Genomic DNA, 17233 nt, shown 5'->3' on the forward strand with positions numbered 1-17233 from the left:
TACTCTTCCATGTTGCCTTGAAGGAGAATGACCTTTCAAATGTAATGGAATTTGAAGAAGCAGAAAGAAGTTGCCTAGAAATGGTTCCCAGTACAGTAATAGCAAACAAATTTAAGAGAAAGTAGAGCAGAGCAGAGGTTAGCACTGGTGCTTGCCCTTGCTTGTTGGACTAGGCATTGGTGACTGTGTGTAGGAAAATCACTATGGAGAGGACACCACCACCCTTCATATGCAATCTCTAGGGATGTGATGGTGAACTTATGACACATGTGTCAGCACTGACACATGTAGCCATTTTCAATGACACCAGCCATATATGGGTTTCCGTGTGACTCAGGGCCCAGGAGTCACCTGGGGAGCCACCTGCCTAGCCTGGTCTGGGGGAGGGGAAAGGGTGAGGGTGAGTTGCTCCACAGGCTGGATGCAGGGGAGAGTGGAAGGTGTAGAGCCAGCTGTCTGGGGAGGAGAGGGGAAGGGCTCCAGCCCACGTGCACAGAGGAGTGTCTGTAACCCATTACTAGACACTTTTAGCACCCTGAAAAATATAGCAATGGCTTTACTTTCAATTTTTCCCTCTATGTACTTTTGTGAGACCTTATTCTCAGTGTTAAATATCAAAAACAACAAAAGAGACAGATTGACTGACAAAATTAGTAGCGCTTGCTTGGGCTTGAAGTGTACAAAATACCCAACCTTCAGTTGAAGATTTAGCCAATGAAATTCAGCAACAAAAAAGTCACTAATAGGCAGGTTAGTTAAAGGATTCCCCCTCCCCCTCACTTATCTTAGTTCACAGCACCCCACACAAGTTAAATGATATCAGGATTCACAAAAGAAATTGACTGACAGATGAATGAAGAAGTCACTAAGCAAGTAAGTTTAATAATTAGTTTTTGGTTTATTAAATACAGCAATATATTACAATTCTATATTTTTGTTATTTAAACTATAAATATCACAAAATTATGGAAGTTTTTTTTTTTCCTCAAAGTGACACACCACCCTAGTTATGCTTGGTTTTTTGGCGAATTTTGACACACCAAGCTCAAAAGATTGCCCATCACTGCTCTAGGGAAAAATAATTACCCAAACATTTTGGCTTATGTGTTGGTGAAAGGGAGGAATGAAGCTGTTCAAGTATGCCTGCTGGGTTCAGGTCAAAGTCCAGTGGTTGGAAATACTTTGCAGAACACCCAGTCTTTATTCTGTCCTAGCCTGAAACCCTGGTAGTATTTTCTTGGAGGACTCTGTATTTCAAAGAATTCCTTTTGTCCTTGGCTGATTGAGTCCTACCACATTAAGGTTGATAATGCCGACCTCCTTACTGTTCTATGCACAAGATACTCCATCTCCTGATTCCCTACTCCATCTCCTGATTCCCTCTGCCCCACATCTGGCATTCTCTCCTTCCTCATCTCTTCTCCTGGCTTCTCTGGCTTCCTTGAAGTTCCATATTCTACAGCAGGGGGTCCCTAAACTTTTTTACACAGGGGGCCAATTCACTGTCCCTCAGGCTGTTGGAGGGCTGGACTATAAAAAACTATGAACAAATCTGTATGCTGCTGTTGTCTGGGATAGTGGAGGCTGCAGCCCTGGCTGGGATAGGCCTGTCACACCTTGTACAGATCCATCACCGCCACCACCCACCACTATTCTGGGCAGCAGTATACACATTGCAGAATCCCCTCCCCCAGATCACTACTCACCATGCTGACATCTTTCATTGTGCAGCCACATAATCCTTTGCATGGTGCCTCATTCTCAGTTACTCTCAGAACAAGACACCATATGCAAAGGATTATGTCACCGAAGTAGTACTGTACATGAGTGATGCCATGCTTTGTAGTGCCACCACCTACAGTGCTCTTCTCACTGACCATCAATGAAAGAGGTGCCCCTTCTGGAAATGCGGTGGGGGCTGGATAAATGGCCTCAAGGAGGCTGCATGTGGCCTGTGGGCCATAGTTTGGGGACCCCTGTTCTATAGGAGGCCCTTCCCAATCCCTTTTAATTCAAATGTCTTTCTTCTATGGATTTTTCCTATGTATCTTGTATATAGCCTATTTGTACATAGTGGCTTACATTTTGTCTTCCCTCTTTGGTTGTAAGCTTCTTCAGAACAGAGACTTTTTTTTAATTTTTTTAAAACTTTCTTTGTGTATCCTACTACTTAGCATAGTTCCTGATTCATAGTAGACACTAAATAAATGCACTTAATAATGATTACTAAATGACTAATCAACACAAGGAAGCAAATATTATTAATGGTTTAAAGAACGTTTTCTAGGTCATTTGAAGTGAGAATCACTTTGTTTAATTATTTGGGGTGTGTGGCTCAATTAACTCATTTTAATAGTTAAATACAAAAATAAATTTAAGTCACCATCAAACTTTTTAGTCTTTATTCTTTGAGTAATTCTATTTCTGAAAATGTCCAATTGACCCCAAGGAAAGGTTTATTATTATTTATTATTATTAAAATATTTTCAGAGAGCATGTTGAAAACTCCTATAAAACCTTCAGATCCATAGAGCCCAGAAATGTTCAAATGAGAATAAACTTACTTTGCTATTGGCCTTCATAAAGTCATGCCTTCTCAGCAGAAGCAGAAGGTCAGGGGATAATTGTGACCTACTTGGATCATTTAGGTGTCAGTAAGTTATGGAACACATAAGTTTACATATAGTCTGGGAATAGGTAGAGACAATCATCTGGTCTTCTGACTCATGACTCATGATAAGAAATCATCTTGGACTAATAGTTCCAAAGAAATGGATAATCCATCTTCAAATTTGAACCCTCAAATCAATGTGAAAAAAATTGAATTATTTCTTTGACTGAATGAAATTTATATAGAATTATAATTGTGGAACTTGAAAGTTGTTTTACTTCTTTTCAAGTTAACAAGCATTTGTTGAGTGCCTTTGAATCTTAAAGGCCTTCTTAACCTCCCCCTCTTATTTTCCAGCCTCATTATACATTACTCCCATTTTTGCACTCTATGGTTCTACCGAACTGTTCTCTGTTACTCACACACAATAACCCATCTCTAGTCTCCATGTCTTATTTGCAATTCCCTCATGACTGCAATGCATATCTTTATCTGTTCCACCTCATAATTCTTTACTTCCTTCAAGATACTGCTCAAGATGCACCTTCTACAGCGAGGGTCCCCAAACTATGGCCAGTGGGGCACATGTGCCCCCCCAAGACCATTTATCCAGCCCCCACCCCACTTCCAGAAGCGGCACCTCTTTCATTGGTGATCAGTGAGAGGAGCACTGTATGTGGTGGTGCCCCAAAGCGTGGCATCACTCATGTACAGTACTACTTCCGGTGACATAATCCTTTTCATGTGGCGTCTTGTTCTGAGAGTAACTGAATGAGAATGAGGCACCATGCAAAGGATTATGTGGCTGCACAATGAAAGACGTCAGCATGGTGAGTGGTGGTCTGGGGGAGGGGATTCTTCAATGTGTATACTGCTGCCTGGTATGGTGGTGGGTGGCAGCTGTGATGGATCTGTGCAAGGTGTGACAGGCCCATTCCAGCCAGTGCTGCAGCCTCCACTATCCCAGACAACAGCAGTATACAGATTTGTTCATAGTTTTTTATAGTCCAGCCCTCCAATGGTTTGAGGGAGAGTGAACTGGCCCCCTGTGTAAAAAGTTTGGGGACCCCTGGTCTACAGGAAACTTTTCCTGATTCCTTCCAATTGCTAATGCCTCCTCTTTCAATTTATCTGAAATGCTTTCCCTTTGCCTTGCAAACTACTGACCTCCATGGCTTCCTTTAACTAAAATCCCAACTTTGATGGGAACCCTTCCCAAATTGCTTTTAATTCCAGTGCTTTCTCTTTTAATTATTTTCTATTTATTCCTTTCTTGCCTTATTTTGTATATATTTGTTTGGCTGTTAAGTCTCCCATTAGATTGTAAGCTCCTTGTGGGTAGAATTGTCCTTTGCCTCTTTTTTGTACCTCCAGGACCTGTTATGTTAGCACAGTGCCTGAAACATAGTAGGTACTTAATAAATGTTAATTGAACTGAAAATTATATCTAGTTTGTATTTATTCTATGTGTACTTGTTATTTCTTCTCAAATAAGGTAAGCTTCTTGGAAGTATGGACTGTTTCATTGTTTTGTACTTCTTCCTCAGCACTTTTGCAGTACCTAATGAGTGGTAGGAACTTAATAATTGCTCGATTGTTTATACTAATTTGGCATTCAATTAGATGCTTCCTTGTTTTATCAGTTACCTTTTTATATGAATGTATCACCCTCTTACCTAAGAAAGTACAATGAAGCTGGGATGGATGCTTGCTGCTTGAGACAGAAATCCTCAAGTGTTCTCATGCAATGAGGAGGAACTGAAAGATAAGAAGTGAGTAAACCCCTAAGAGGTGTTTTTCAAAGGTCTGGCAAACATATGCTGTTGCAAGCAATAAGAGAGATCACAACCAAAATGGTGTGAGGAAGCAAGAGGGCTTGCTAAGAATCCTTGCTTCCACCTTTGAATGCAGGCAGCCTCAGTAGGAGTAGGGAATAGTGGGATGGGAGGGGAGGTCATCTGAGGATGAGGCAGGAAAGTGGTTATCTGAGGCACAACCAAGAGAAGAGGAGGGAAGAATGGCTATCTCTGCTACTGAAGCTGCTGCTGTGACTATGAATTTAGGGAGGAAAGAATGGCAAGATAAAAAGGGAAAAGACTATAGCTGAACAGAAAACCATTGCAGAAAGTTGCCTGTTTACTAAAAAATGACTGGAGAAACTGCTACATTCTGTTCCTTATTTTAAAAAAAAAGTTAGTTTGTTTTCTGTATTGGCTCGGTGTTCTCAGAATCCAAGTATCCTTGGGAAGATTTAAAAAGGCCTCAGTAGGAGACTGATCACCCTGAGACAGAAATGAGGGAGATTCTTTTTCAGATCTTTGAGATTTATCACCAGCTGGGAGTTCTGGATGAACCAAAGAGAGTTTTATTGATACATGTTATTATTATAGTCCCTCAAAGTAGAGAAAAGATTAAATGAATTCAGATCAAATAGAAACTTTGGCACAGCCTGAGCCAACTATGTTCTTGGGGGGAGGACAATTAGAAAGTAGAAAACCTGACTCCTTTCCCTTAAGGGCAGCAACCTTGGGCAACTCTTCTCCCCATTGTTCTCTAGTTCAAGGAAAGAGTCCCATCCCCCAAAGGTTGGCTATGGGTACTTGATTAAATGACAGTCCTGCCAATTGGGATGCCAGAAGGGAAGTATTTTGAAAGTGTGGCTCTGCCCACACTCTGGAAGGGGCAAGAGTATGGGGGAAGATAGCCTTCTCTTTTGCCAAATGCCTCCAAGCCACCATCACCAAGGTGAGATTAGATTCAACAAAGGTTTATTAAGTGACTATCTTTTGGTAAAGCTTTGGTTTTGAAGACCTGGAGAGTATAGGTCTGGCCAATACTCACTTACTCTTAAATGTGCATAAATAATTATGCTATAAAATAGAATAAAAGTAAAAGAGAGATTCAGACAAAGTATTTTCACTTGGGAAAGGGAGAAGGGGATAAAGTCTTCATAAGAGGTTGGGAAAAATTGAAAAAAAAAGATTTCAACAGATGGGGATGAGGAAGGAGTGTGTTCTAGGCATAGAGGAAAACCTGAACATTCTGTGGAAGTGAGAAGGTAAAGGACAAGTTCAGGTAGTCCAGTTTGACTGGCATGGAGAATTTATGAAAGAGAATAGATTAAAATGAGGCTATAAATCTCACTGCAGTTGACATTTTTGAGTGTGTGATCATGAATTCACTGAAGTCTAAAAATGTTCTCGTTCTCACATGTATAACTTAACCAATTAATATGGAAGTCTAGGAAGTGGGAAAGGCTGTTTGTTTTGGAACAGTGTGGAAAACACAACTGTCATAATCCTGATTTAGGAGTCATATAGATGTTACAAGTAAATTATTTCAAGAGTCTGGTTTTGGGTAAGAATATCAATTTATTGATTAGGCTAGCATTATGACCATAAAGTGATACATCACTTGCCCCCTCAAATGACCAAAGATCCTAAAACTCTGTCAAACAAATCTATAAACAGTGTTTTAGGAGCTCATAATTCATCTTGAACATTCTAAAAAAATCTCTAAATGGCTAACTGGGAGGTAGTCCATCAGAATCTCACCCTTCTCTGTACCCATAGATCATGTAGTCAGCAAAAGAATCTTTATTTCACTTCTCTCACCAAATTTTTATAAAAGAAAGACATTTACTGGAATCCTTAGGAACAAAGAAAATATAAAAAAAGAGTCTTTGACCCAGAACCTGAAAATGCAAAAATTCTCCCTAATCCAAGATCCTTATGTTGGGATAAATGTAGTATATGGAAAATAAATTCTCACAATGTCATAGAACCAAGTGTTTGCTTGGGACAAATTATTTCAGTTATATAAGGGATAAACAAATGATAAAAGCAATCATTTTATAGATGTGAAAACTGAGTAACAGAATATTAAGCGACTTATTAAAATTTATTGATTTAGTGGTTACATAGAGGAAGAAGGACTCACCTAGGGGAGAGCAGAAACCAGTAGTAAAGCTAAAAAAGGTTATAGAAGCAATAAAGAATCAGCAAACAGGTATAAAATACAGAGAACAATTGTACTCTATTCTGTCCCTTATTTCCTCAAAGACCAAATTTCATTTCAAGGCTTTTTCTGTATATCACCATTATGCTGTGATAATAACTTATGCAAAGAAAATTGCATTGGTACTTATATTGCAGGAATATTGCTTTATGAACCATCACTGTTTCACCAAAGGGACTTTAGTTATCAAAGGAGAAGGGTAGAACAGGACTCTGGAATGTTGTGCTGCTTAGGAAAGGCTTGGTACACTAAAAAGAGTACTGAATTTGGAGGTGAAAAACTAATTTTCAATCCTACTTTCTCCTTTTGTCATAAAGTCATGTGCTTATCTCACAGAGCCATTATAAGGAAATTGCTTTGTGAAACTTTAAAGCACTATATGAATGAATTACCTTGTCCTTTCCTCTGAAGTAGAATTCCATTCAACTCAAATCCACCACTGTTAATTTGGTTGTCCTACTATTTGCCTTATGGCCCCTAGAAACAATATTAATACGTGACTGGAGGGAAAAAATCCTCCAAGACTAAAGTGTAAAGAAGCAAACACAAAAGGAAGAAGTTTGTTGAAATGGAAAGAGTGCTAGCTATAGCATGAGAGGATCTAGATTCATATCCTAGCTTTCCTTTTTTATGTGACTAAGGACATCACTTTACTTCTGTGGGTTTGAGTTTCTTCATCAGTTAAATGTACAGTACATATCCAGTAAACTGTACCAGATGAACTCTAATGTCTCTTTCAGCTCCAAACTTCAGAATCATATAATATAAATTTGTGGTACCTTTCCATCATGGGTTCCCTGGAAAATTCATTCTCACATACAAAATAACCAGAAGTATCCTATTAGCAGCAAGCTTATGGTTTATACCTCCAAACGGGTTAGCTTTCTTATCACAACACATAAAAGGAAAATAAAGTTGAGGTGTCCAATTTTCTATAAATATAAACATTGTGTTAATAAGGATCACCTTATTTAAATTCCTTTTGAAATCTCATGGTGAAATGAAAGGAACTCTTGGGTTCTTAAAGGCTATAAAGAAGCACAAACTCTAGAATATCTTCCTGGTCTATAACAGATGGTTTATCTGAAGTCTAGCTTCATGGGTAAGAGAAGTTCAACACCAGAAAGTTGGCTACCAAAGTCTATTTTGGTAAAGCACAGCAACTCATGTTGTGGAAAGGCCTTGATTTTGTAAGTTCAGGGAGTTATTCACACTTAGGAAGGAACAGATAATGAGATAAATTTTTAAAAATATAAAATCAGATTTATGGAAATAAACTGAATTAAAAGGGTTTCATCCTGAAGTCTAGCAACTAGATATTTTATTTTTCTAGTGTGTTTTGTAGTGTTTTTTAGAGAACATGACTCATACAGAGAGGAAATAATTCAGATCTTACAAATGAAAAGAGAGAAGTATTTTGTAGGTGAAAGGGCAAGCATTAATTGCTGAAAGGCAAAAAAAAAAAGGAGTTTAGAAACCAATAGTTATTCATTAATAATGAAGCATTTTCAAACGTACTTGTCAACTTTTCCTTGGATCTGAACTCAAATTCCCAATGAACTCAGTCTCCATTCTCACAATTTTGTCTTCCTCTATTACTCAATGTTAAAAAACAAAAGCAAACAAAAAATCTCTGACTCTAATATATCTCTCACACCCTTTCCACCATCTAATGCTCATTAAAACTACTTTTCTCTTCCAACTACAAGCTTCCTGAGAGGATAAACATTACCAAAAGAGGATAAAAACTTGCATTTAAAAAAAATACTCCAGTAATTCTCTCCAACCATTTTATATTCTAGCCAAACTGTTCTCTCACACATCATGCATTCTCCTTTCTCTATATTCACAGATCTTTCTCTGTGCTCAAAACAAATATCCACTTTGTGTCTATTGAAATCCTCTTCTTTCAAGGGTGAGCTTAGGTGTCAACTTCTGTTTTTAAAATTAATCCTTTTCCTGTTTTCCAGCTAAAGTAATTTTCCCCTCCTCAGATTTTCTTGGCACTTTGTTTCTCTCATCATCATGTTCTGTTATTTCATACTTATTACTGCACTGTGACATTAACAGTAAGTTTCTTGGTGGCAAGAACTTTATTGTTTTTCAGTTTTGGATGCCCAGGGTATGCTGTAGTGTCTTGACTAGCTAAATTTTAAAGCTTTCATTTTTTTTTTCAGATGAAACTTGAATTTTGTTAAATTGAATTAAGTATATCACTTTCATTCTGGGGGGTAATTTCAGTGTAGAGTTTGCCTGATTCAATTTAACAAACATTTGTCAGCCAGAGTTAAAGGATAAACCAGATGGTATCTAAATAGATATTTTGGGGTTGGAGTTCTTTATACACCTATATGCTTAATGTGATTCAGTATCAATAATGTCTTGGAAATCTATTAAATTTCAGAGCTGCCAAATCAGTACTTCATTTACCAACAGGAGGAAGGGAACATCTTTTGTTTTCATTTCTAAAAATCTAATCTAAATAAGGGGCTCTCTATTTTCACTATCATATTAATGCTGTTTGTAATTAACTCTTATCTACCTTTTGAAAAACAACAGGAATCCATCATTTGAATTATTGTTTCAAAAAACGATCACTGGTCTCCGTTTGAGGTCAACTTGTCCAACTCACTTGTTTTACAAATGAGAAAACTGAGACCCAGAGAGGTTTGATGTGACTTGTCTAACTCATGCTTCCATTCTTTACGGCGCTTCTTTTACTGCTTTAGTAATTAGGATTCCTTCAGTAGTAAGCACTAACTAATAAGGGTCTCCTCGCCAGACTGCAGTAACCGCCTCAAACTGGGACACAGGAAAGAATAACGAAGACTGGGAAGGAGTGTCCGAGACTTTGTCCAGTGACGTAAGCGTCCAGCCTTGGGCATCACGTACTGGGGAGGCGGCCCCGGGGAAGTCTCGCGAATGCAGCGGGGGAGGGGCGTGGAAGACGCCAGCGTGGGTGGGATTTCTGTACTTATATTTAGCCCGGACTGAGGGTCACAGTCTACTTTTAAGGAGCGCGTCACGTTGTCTGTGACACTAAGGTGCCCGTGACTCCCGCTTTGCCAGGTGCAACCCGTCCGCTGCCCCTTCCTAACTGTAGGTGAGTGCTGGGTAGAGCGTCCTGGTCTAGTGGCCGGCGTCAGGTTCAAGGACAGTTAGCCTGTCCGTCTCCGCGGCGCCTTTGGGAACTGGAGGTTCCAGTCGCTGCATTCAAAGTCACGCGGGGCTGCCCGGAGCCAGTTCGTGAAAGTGACGGATTGGGGAGCCGGGGTTAAGGGGCGGGAGGTTGGGGTAGGATTTCTCGGAAACAGTGAGAGTGGGTTAAGTTCTCGATACCCCGGGAAGGTTGCTGTATATCTCCCGTTTGGTGGTGGTGGTGGTGGTGGCGGTGGCGGTGGTGGCGGTGGCGGCGACTTCGGGGCTGGAAACGTGTGTCGGAGGTGTTGGATTCCGGAGTGATTGGGTTGATAGGTTTTGCCACTTTTGCAAATCTAGTTTAAGTGGCTATCATTCAACAAGTGTTCAGTACCTACTATGTGCCCAGCATTGTACTTGGAGCTGAGGATACCAGTATAAAGGAAGAAGCAATCTTTACTGGCAATGAGTTACATACTAAAGGGGGTAAGGATTACATATTAAATATGTGTCTGTAATACATGAAAGGTGTTTATTGATGATATCTATATTATATTTCAATATATAGGCACATTTAATATATACGCTACGTTGATCCGTCTTATATGTAGACATATCAATGATCCTGTATACATTTATAAACACATATACACCCTTTATTGAACCTTTGTATATATATGTGTGTGTGTGTGCATATATGTGTGAGCACATGTCATAAATACAAATATAAAGTAGCTAGATACAATTTATTTTGGGAAAGCACCCACATTTCTGTAATGGAGGAAAAAATGCAAAATCTAGGAAATTGAGACCCCTCCTTTTTTGTAGTTTGGGATCTTAAGTGGGGACAGGACAAGACAAACTGGTTTTTCCCGCTCTTGGCTGCCTTTAAAAGGATTTCAGTGACCAGTGTTGGGAAACTAGGGTTGCTCTTGGCTGTCCTTGCTACCTGAATTTCTGCTTTCTGTCTTAAGGGTATTTGGTTTTGCAAAGTGCTTTAGTAAAATTGCCTGTCTTTTTCATTTTTTCCTGAGGGCTTGGGAGTGGCCATCTCTAGCAATTGATATTCCTCCTTTTCTCAGTCTAAGTGAATGTTGGAACAAAAACTTTTCTGAATTCTCTCATAGATATAACTTAAATTACCCTAAATAGGTACTTTGACCACTCCTTATTACTCACAAGCTTTTTCCTAGAAAGTTAGTTTAACTAGATCTTAAGATTCTGTATCCTACGAATTGAACCCTTCATTAAACTCCAAGTAAGAGAGGTAGAGGTGTTCTGGGTACTGGGATACAAGCCATTCTGAGCATCCGTCCTTTACAGAAAGAAGACATATTTAGTTCAGTTTTTTACTATTAATTTTTTTCACTGTATAAGTAATTTATATGCTTAGATATTGGAGAAGGGAAGGCATGCTAATGAAATGGTATAATATTTTGTTATACATTTCTAGAGAATGTGAATAAACATGGGGAAAATAATACAGATTGAGGATAGTAAACTTAGTATCACTTGTTTTTAAAAATGGGTAGAGGGTGCAGCTGGGTGGCTCAGCTTGAGAGTCAGGCCCAGAGATGGGAGGTCTTGGGTTCAAATATAACCTCAGACACTTCTGGGCAAGTCACTTAACCCCCATTGCCTAGCCCTTAACCATTCTTCTGCCTTAAGAACCAATACTCAATATTGTTTCTAAGACGGAAGGTAAGGGTTTAAAAAAAATGGGTAGAGTATTTAAGTAGTGAAGGTTACATCTGAGCTTAATCTTGAGAAGAGACCTAGAGTTCTAAAATGAGTACTTCTTGTTTTTGCAAGTTCTAAAGATGACACTAAAATAATTTCTATTGCAGCTTGAGCAGAGACCTAAGTGTTCTAAAACTAGTGTTTCTTGTTTGCAGGTTCTGAAGATAAGAAACTAAAATGGCTTCTGTTGTAATTGATCAACAACAGGTATTTCTAAAAAATTCAATTCTATAATCAGATTTGCATTCCCTTCCCATTTCTTCCTCTTACCCCCAAATAGAGAAAGCAAGAAAATCAAAACCTCTGTTACAAATATGTATGTATTATACTCAAACAAAACATTCTCCCATTGGCCATGCCTCCAAAAAAAAAAAATCTTAATCTGCACTAAGTTCACCAGCTCTGAATGAGAAAGTGGATAACAATTATTTCATCACAAATCCTGTGAAATTATGGTTGGTCATTGTGTTGATCAGTGTGTTCCCAAAGCCTTTCATAGTTATTTGTTCTTATAGTACTGTGCAACAAGTATATTTTTCACTAGGGTTTCTACCCCCTTCTTCTTTTCCCCCTCTTAACATTTTTTTCCTCTAGGAAAACTTACCTTTTTTTTTTTATTGAACAGAATGTGGTAACTAGAGTAGCCAGCCTTCCCTTGGTGAGTTCTACTTATGACTTGGTGTCATCTGTTTACATCAGCACAAAAGATCATCATCCGTATCTCAAATCAGTGTGTGAGATAGCAGAGAAGGGAATGAAGACTATCACTGCTGTGGCAGTGACCAGTGCTTTGCCTATCATCCAGAAATTAGAACCTCAAAGTAAGTCTTTGTATACTTAAGACTATTGATGTCAGTGATCTAAGGAGGGAAGGGGGAAAGAATTATACTAAATTCAACTTGGACAATACCAATTAACCTGAAGGATCTGAATATATTATAGATAGCCAAAGTTGCTTTTATATTCCTAAATTATTCTTATTCTCAGCCCTCACATAAAATACTACATTGACTTGAAGAAACATGTTCTCCTGGAAAGAGCTTTGAACTTAAGTAGGAGATCCAGGTTAAATAAAGGCTTTGATATATACTAGCTGAATGGCAATTCTTTAGTTGTTTTAACTATTTTTTAGGGTTAATACTAATAACACCTACCTCTATGGGGTAGTTGAGAAGAAAATGCTTTAAAAACTTTCAAGCACTGAAAAATATGATATGTTTGGGGAGGGGAGAGATGGTAAAGATATGTGTATATATACCCTTGAAGGTTTTGTTTATTTTTTTGTTTTTATTACTAATTTTCTTCTTTTTGGCTATTCTAACCATTTAATTTGTGCCCCCCCCCCAACTACTTAAAGCTTACTTTTATACACCCTTCCATGAATTCACAATATACTCATACATTTTTTGTTGGCCTTTCTCCCCCTTCCCCCAACATACATACACATACCACTCTTGTCATGCCTTAACACTGGTTGTTTCCCATGCTTGGGAAGTTCTCTCTCCCAACCTCAACTCTTAGAATCCTTGGCTTTCTTTGAGAGTCAGCTCCAGTACCACCTTTCTTGTTCTGTCCCCTGAAAGGTCCCTTCTATCTATTCTGTATTTTCTGCATTATATGTTTTATAACACACATATATACAGTAGGGCCCTATATAAAAGGGGGATATCTAGGTTTTAAGACATATCATAGATGGCTAAAAGCTTAGATATAAGTGAACACTTGCTGCCTCCATATGTGCTCTTCTCTCTCCCAGCTCCAAACTGTCTCCTTGGTGCTCAGTGACCCTTCCACCCACCCCACTAGGGTTAAAAAAAACAAACCACCTTTAAAAAAAGTGAAAGGGAAGGCAGAAGAGACCCCTTTTAAAGGGGATAGACTGCTGTTGAGGCTGCTTCAGGAAGTCCTTCATGGCTTCCTGGTTGACAGAATAATTGAAACTATAGAAAGCAAAACTTCCAGTAAAGGCACTCTACATGAATAACTTAAGACAATATTATGTGTGCATCTGAACTGTGTATGTGTGTTTATATATACATACATGTATGTGTGTGATATACACGTGTGTGTTTGTGAGTTATGTTTCACATTTCCTCCATTAAAATAGAAGCTCTTGGAGGGCAGGGAACCTAGATTTGTTTTTGTTTCTGTGGGTGTTTATTTGTTTTTGTTTTTTGAATCTCAAGAACTTAATACGTTGCCTGACCAATAGTACTTAATAGACACATTTTTAAATTTGTTAAACTAATAATTGGTGTTAAGGCTGGTACAAATACAGTATAAAATGGGCTTATGAAAATGGATTTGAGACTAAGTATAAGATTCCTTGAACAAGACACTTTACCCAAACCCTGGTTTAACTTTATGATAAACATTTGTGGTATAGTTGATCTTGTAAGGCAAGATATTTAATGAAGCCTAATGTTAAACTTTAGTGGGGGCAGCCAAGTGGATTGAAAACCAGGTCTAGAATCCAGAAGTCCTGTGTTCAAATCTGGTCTCAGACACTTCCTAACTGTGTGACTCTGGGCAAGTCAGTTAACCTCTATTGCCTAGCCTTTACTATTCTTCTGTCTTGGAAGAATACACAGTATTGATTCTAAGACAGAAGGCAAGGCTCTAAAAATACCCCCAAACTTTAGTATAATCTACCTATCTACTTTTTCCTTTTCTCTTGGTAACTAAACCATCCTTATTTCCTGGCAGATAGATACAACCCTTTTGTAAACTTGGGTGTTTGTTGGGGGATGGTAAATGGGCAAAAAATTATAAAAATAAATTCTAGCAAGTTTTTGGATGAAAGTTCAAAGGTGACTTAATTGGTTTCCCCTTCTCATCTAAGTTTGCATCTTAACACTCTTTACTAACTTCAATCTAGTTGCTGTTGCGAACAACTATGCTTGTCTAGGATTGGATAGAATTGAAGAAAGACTGCCCATTTTGAATCAACCAACAGATAAGGTGAGCTCCTCTAGGACAAGGGGATGGTGTTTCTACATCCTATTTGTCAAGTCTTTTTTTTAGGATTGCTGGGATGGAGAGAGGCAGAAGAAGAGATTTGTTCTTCCTCAGACGGCCAGAACTCTTATATCTTGAGACTTATCTTCTCACTCACAATACAAAAGTAAAAGCTTCCCCTTTATAAGTATACATATTTACACAGTGTTCCAAGTCTGAAAGTGTATTGTCCTAATAACTTTGAGCATTAACAATAGAATGGGATAGGATTTCAGGGTAAAAAAAAAAAAGCTCAAACGCACATAGTTAGATTATAGGCCATTTCTCAGAAGTTTCCACAGCATGCCAGAACATAAGGCTTCCCTTCCTGAGTTAGTTGCCAAATGAAGTATAATGTTATCATCTTCACATGAAGGTCACTTCCTAGAATATAGAATTCAGCGGTAAATGAGAAGCCTGAGAATAGGAGGAGGAGAGGTCACAAAATTTGTGATGGGGACATTTGTGCTTTCTCTGCACAGATTGCTCAAGTTCTCACTAAATGCTCTTTTATTATTTTGGATCTACTGGCATAGCTCTTTGGCTTCCTACTTTTTCATAGTTTAAAAGTGATGTATTAGAAAGGACCAGTACAGTTCTGTGAAAAAGTAAACTCCCAGGAAAGATGATAGAAAATAAAAAAACACTCTCTGTAAGATGGAGGTGCCTGTACTTACTACCTCTGTTTTCTCAACATCACTTATCTTTTAGCCCTTGGAATATAGTTTCTAGAAGCCTACCATTGTATTAATCCAGCCTTTATAAAGTCTCTTACTAGCATTTAGTTCAATGATTTTGGAGTTAGATCTTTTTTCCTTTTTCATCTTCCTTGATCTCAATGGTAAGACATTTAGGACTGCCCTCTTAGTCTTTTCCCATGACATTCTTAAATGAATTCCTTCTGTCTACCTTGCTAGTGTCTCATCTCTTTTATTTTAAACCCTTACCTTCCATCTTAGAATCAATCCTGTATATTGGTTCCAAGGCAGAAGAGTGATAAGGGCTAAGCAATAGGGATTAAGTGACTTGCCCATGGTCACACAGCTGGGAAGTGTCTGAGGTCAGATTTGAACCCAGGACCTCCCATCTCTGAGTCTGACTCTCAATCCACTGAGCCACCCAGCTGTCCCTGTCTCATTTATTTCTAAATCCACAAATGTGGGTTCTATGGGTTGCCCCTTGACTTTTTCTTTACTCTGTATTCTCCCTCAAGTGGTCTCATCTATTCCATGACTTTAGTTATCACCTCTATACAGATGTCTCCAAATTCTATGTGTCTGTATGTTCATAGTGTTGACTGCCTGTTCAAAAAAAACTATCAGTCTTGAATTTCTAGGAAAGTGCAAAATGGAATTGGCTTTTCTTCCCCAGCTTTTTCTGTTGATAGCAACATCCTTTTCTCATTTGCTCAGATTTTTAATCTTCAGTTATTATCTCTGTATTACATGCCTTATCTCAGTTCTCCCTCATTTTGTATATTAGTTGCTGATCTCCTCAATTCTCTGCAATATTTTTGTATTCATTCTCAAAGTGGTCTCCTTGCAAAGACTGCCATCTCTAGACTTCTGTATAGCCTCCTAACCAAATATTCCTACCTATAATCTATTCCCCTTTTGAAATCCTCCTCAACATTTTTGTTCTAAAGTATTTTTTTCTAATTTATCAATATTATCTTATTCTTCATCTGTTCAACTTCTGGGCAAAATAACTAAAAAAACTTTTATTTTTGGCATTCAAGAGTTGCTACAATGTGACTCCAAATAACTGTCCAGCCATCTCATACTACTCTAAATAGGTCTTTAACATTTTTTTTAGCTTATTTATTTGTTATATTAAAGGTCCAAGGTGTCTCCCTTTACTTCTCTCCCAGAACTAGAAAAGGTATAACTTGAACAACAAAAATACATGTATATATAAAACTATCATGAATGTTTTTATTTATCAGTATTCTTTCTGGAGGTAGACATTCACAGTTAATCTTGAAACGTTATTTCTGTTACTGTATTATAATTTTATTTTGGTTCTGCTTGTTCCACTCTTCAAAATTTCATGTAGTTGGGGTTTTTTATGCTTTCCATGTTTTTTTTTTTAATTAACCTGCCTGTCATTTCTTACCTTGAAGTAGTAAATTGATGGGCATCCCCCCAATTTCCACTTATTAGGTGTTTGAGTGATCTTTGTCACCATCAGACCCTAGGACTATTTGAAACTTGAAATACATTATTCATGGAACACCCCCCCACCCCATCCTTGTAAATAAAGTGTTATGCAATGTCTAGATCAGGTTTGTTTTTTCCCCTGTGAACCTATATCGTACTTTTAATTTTAAATTATGCAGTTTAAGACTATTTAGTAGCAAAAGTTATTAATCATGAATCTAGTTTCTAGTGACTTTTCTTACTCTTATTTTCAGTTTGGCCCTTTAATTCACTTAACACGAATTAGGGTTTTTATTTTGAGACTAAACTGTTGAAATCTTTCTATTAGATTTCACCTGTTTCCAGATAAGTTTCTAATTTAAGAAGGACTCATTTTAGAGTTGTTGACCTTGATCCAACTACTAATAGATTTGTTTGGAGAGTCACTGCTTGGGCCCAGCTTAACCAGTCTGTTTTTCTCAACCTAATTATTGTAATTAACCCTGAAGTCAAAGATATCTAAGCTAGTTAAATTATTCTCCTCCCAGCTGGAAAAATCACTAGCTTTCTTCCATAGCCTTTAAGGTGATTA

General features: G+C 38.1%; 1 protein-coding gene across 9 annotated transcripts in view; it reads left to right on the plus strand.

Moving 5' to 3' along the window:
- Positions 1–17233, plus strand: part of PLIN2 (perilipin 2) — a 70764-nt gene that overhangs the window by 28547 nt on the left and 24984 nt on the right. For 3 of the 9 annotated variants that reach the window (XM_056805320.1, XM_056805321.1, XM_056805319.1), the window contains 3 exons: positions 11662–11713; positions 12132–12327; positions 14385–14467. In XM_056805320.1, coding sequence (XP_056661298.1) covers positions 11684–11713; positions 12132–12327; positions 14385–14467 — 309 coding nt within the window. In that variant the 5' untranslated portion in view covers positions 11662–11683. Of the gene's footprint in view, positions 1–9490; positions 10253–11661; positions 11714–12131; positions 12328–14384; positions 14468–17233 lie in introns of those variants that run through there. The other 6 variants (XM_001366126.5, XM_016424272.2, XM_016424271.2 and 3 more) reach the window with 6 other exon arrangements.

The sequence above is a fragment of the Monodelphis domestica genome, chromosome 7 (genome assembly GCF_027887165.1).
Source record: "Monodelphis domestica isolate mMonDom1 chromosome 7, mMonDom1.pri, whole genome shotgun sequence".
Taxonomy (NCBI): domain Eukaryota; kingdom Metazoa; phylum Chordata; class Mammalia; order Didelphimorphia; family Didelphidae; genus Monodelphis; species Monodelphis domestica.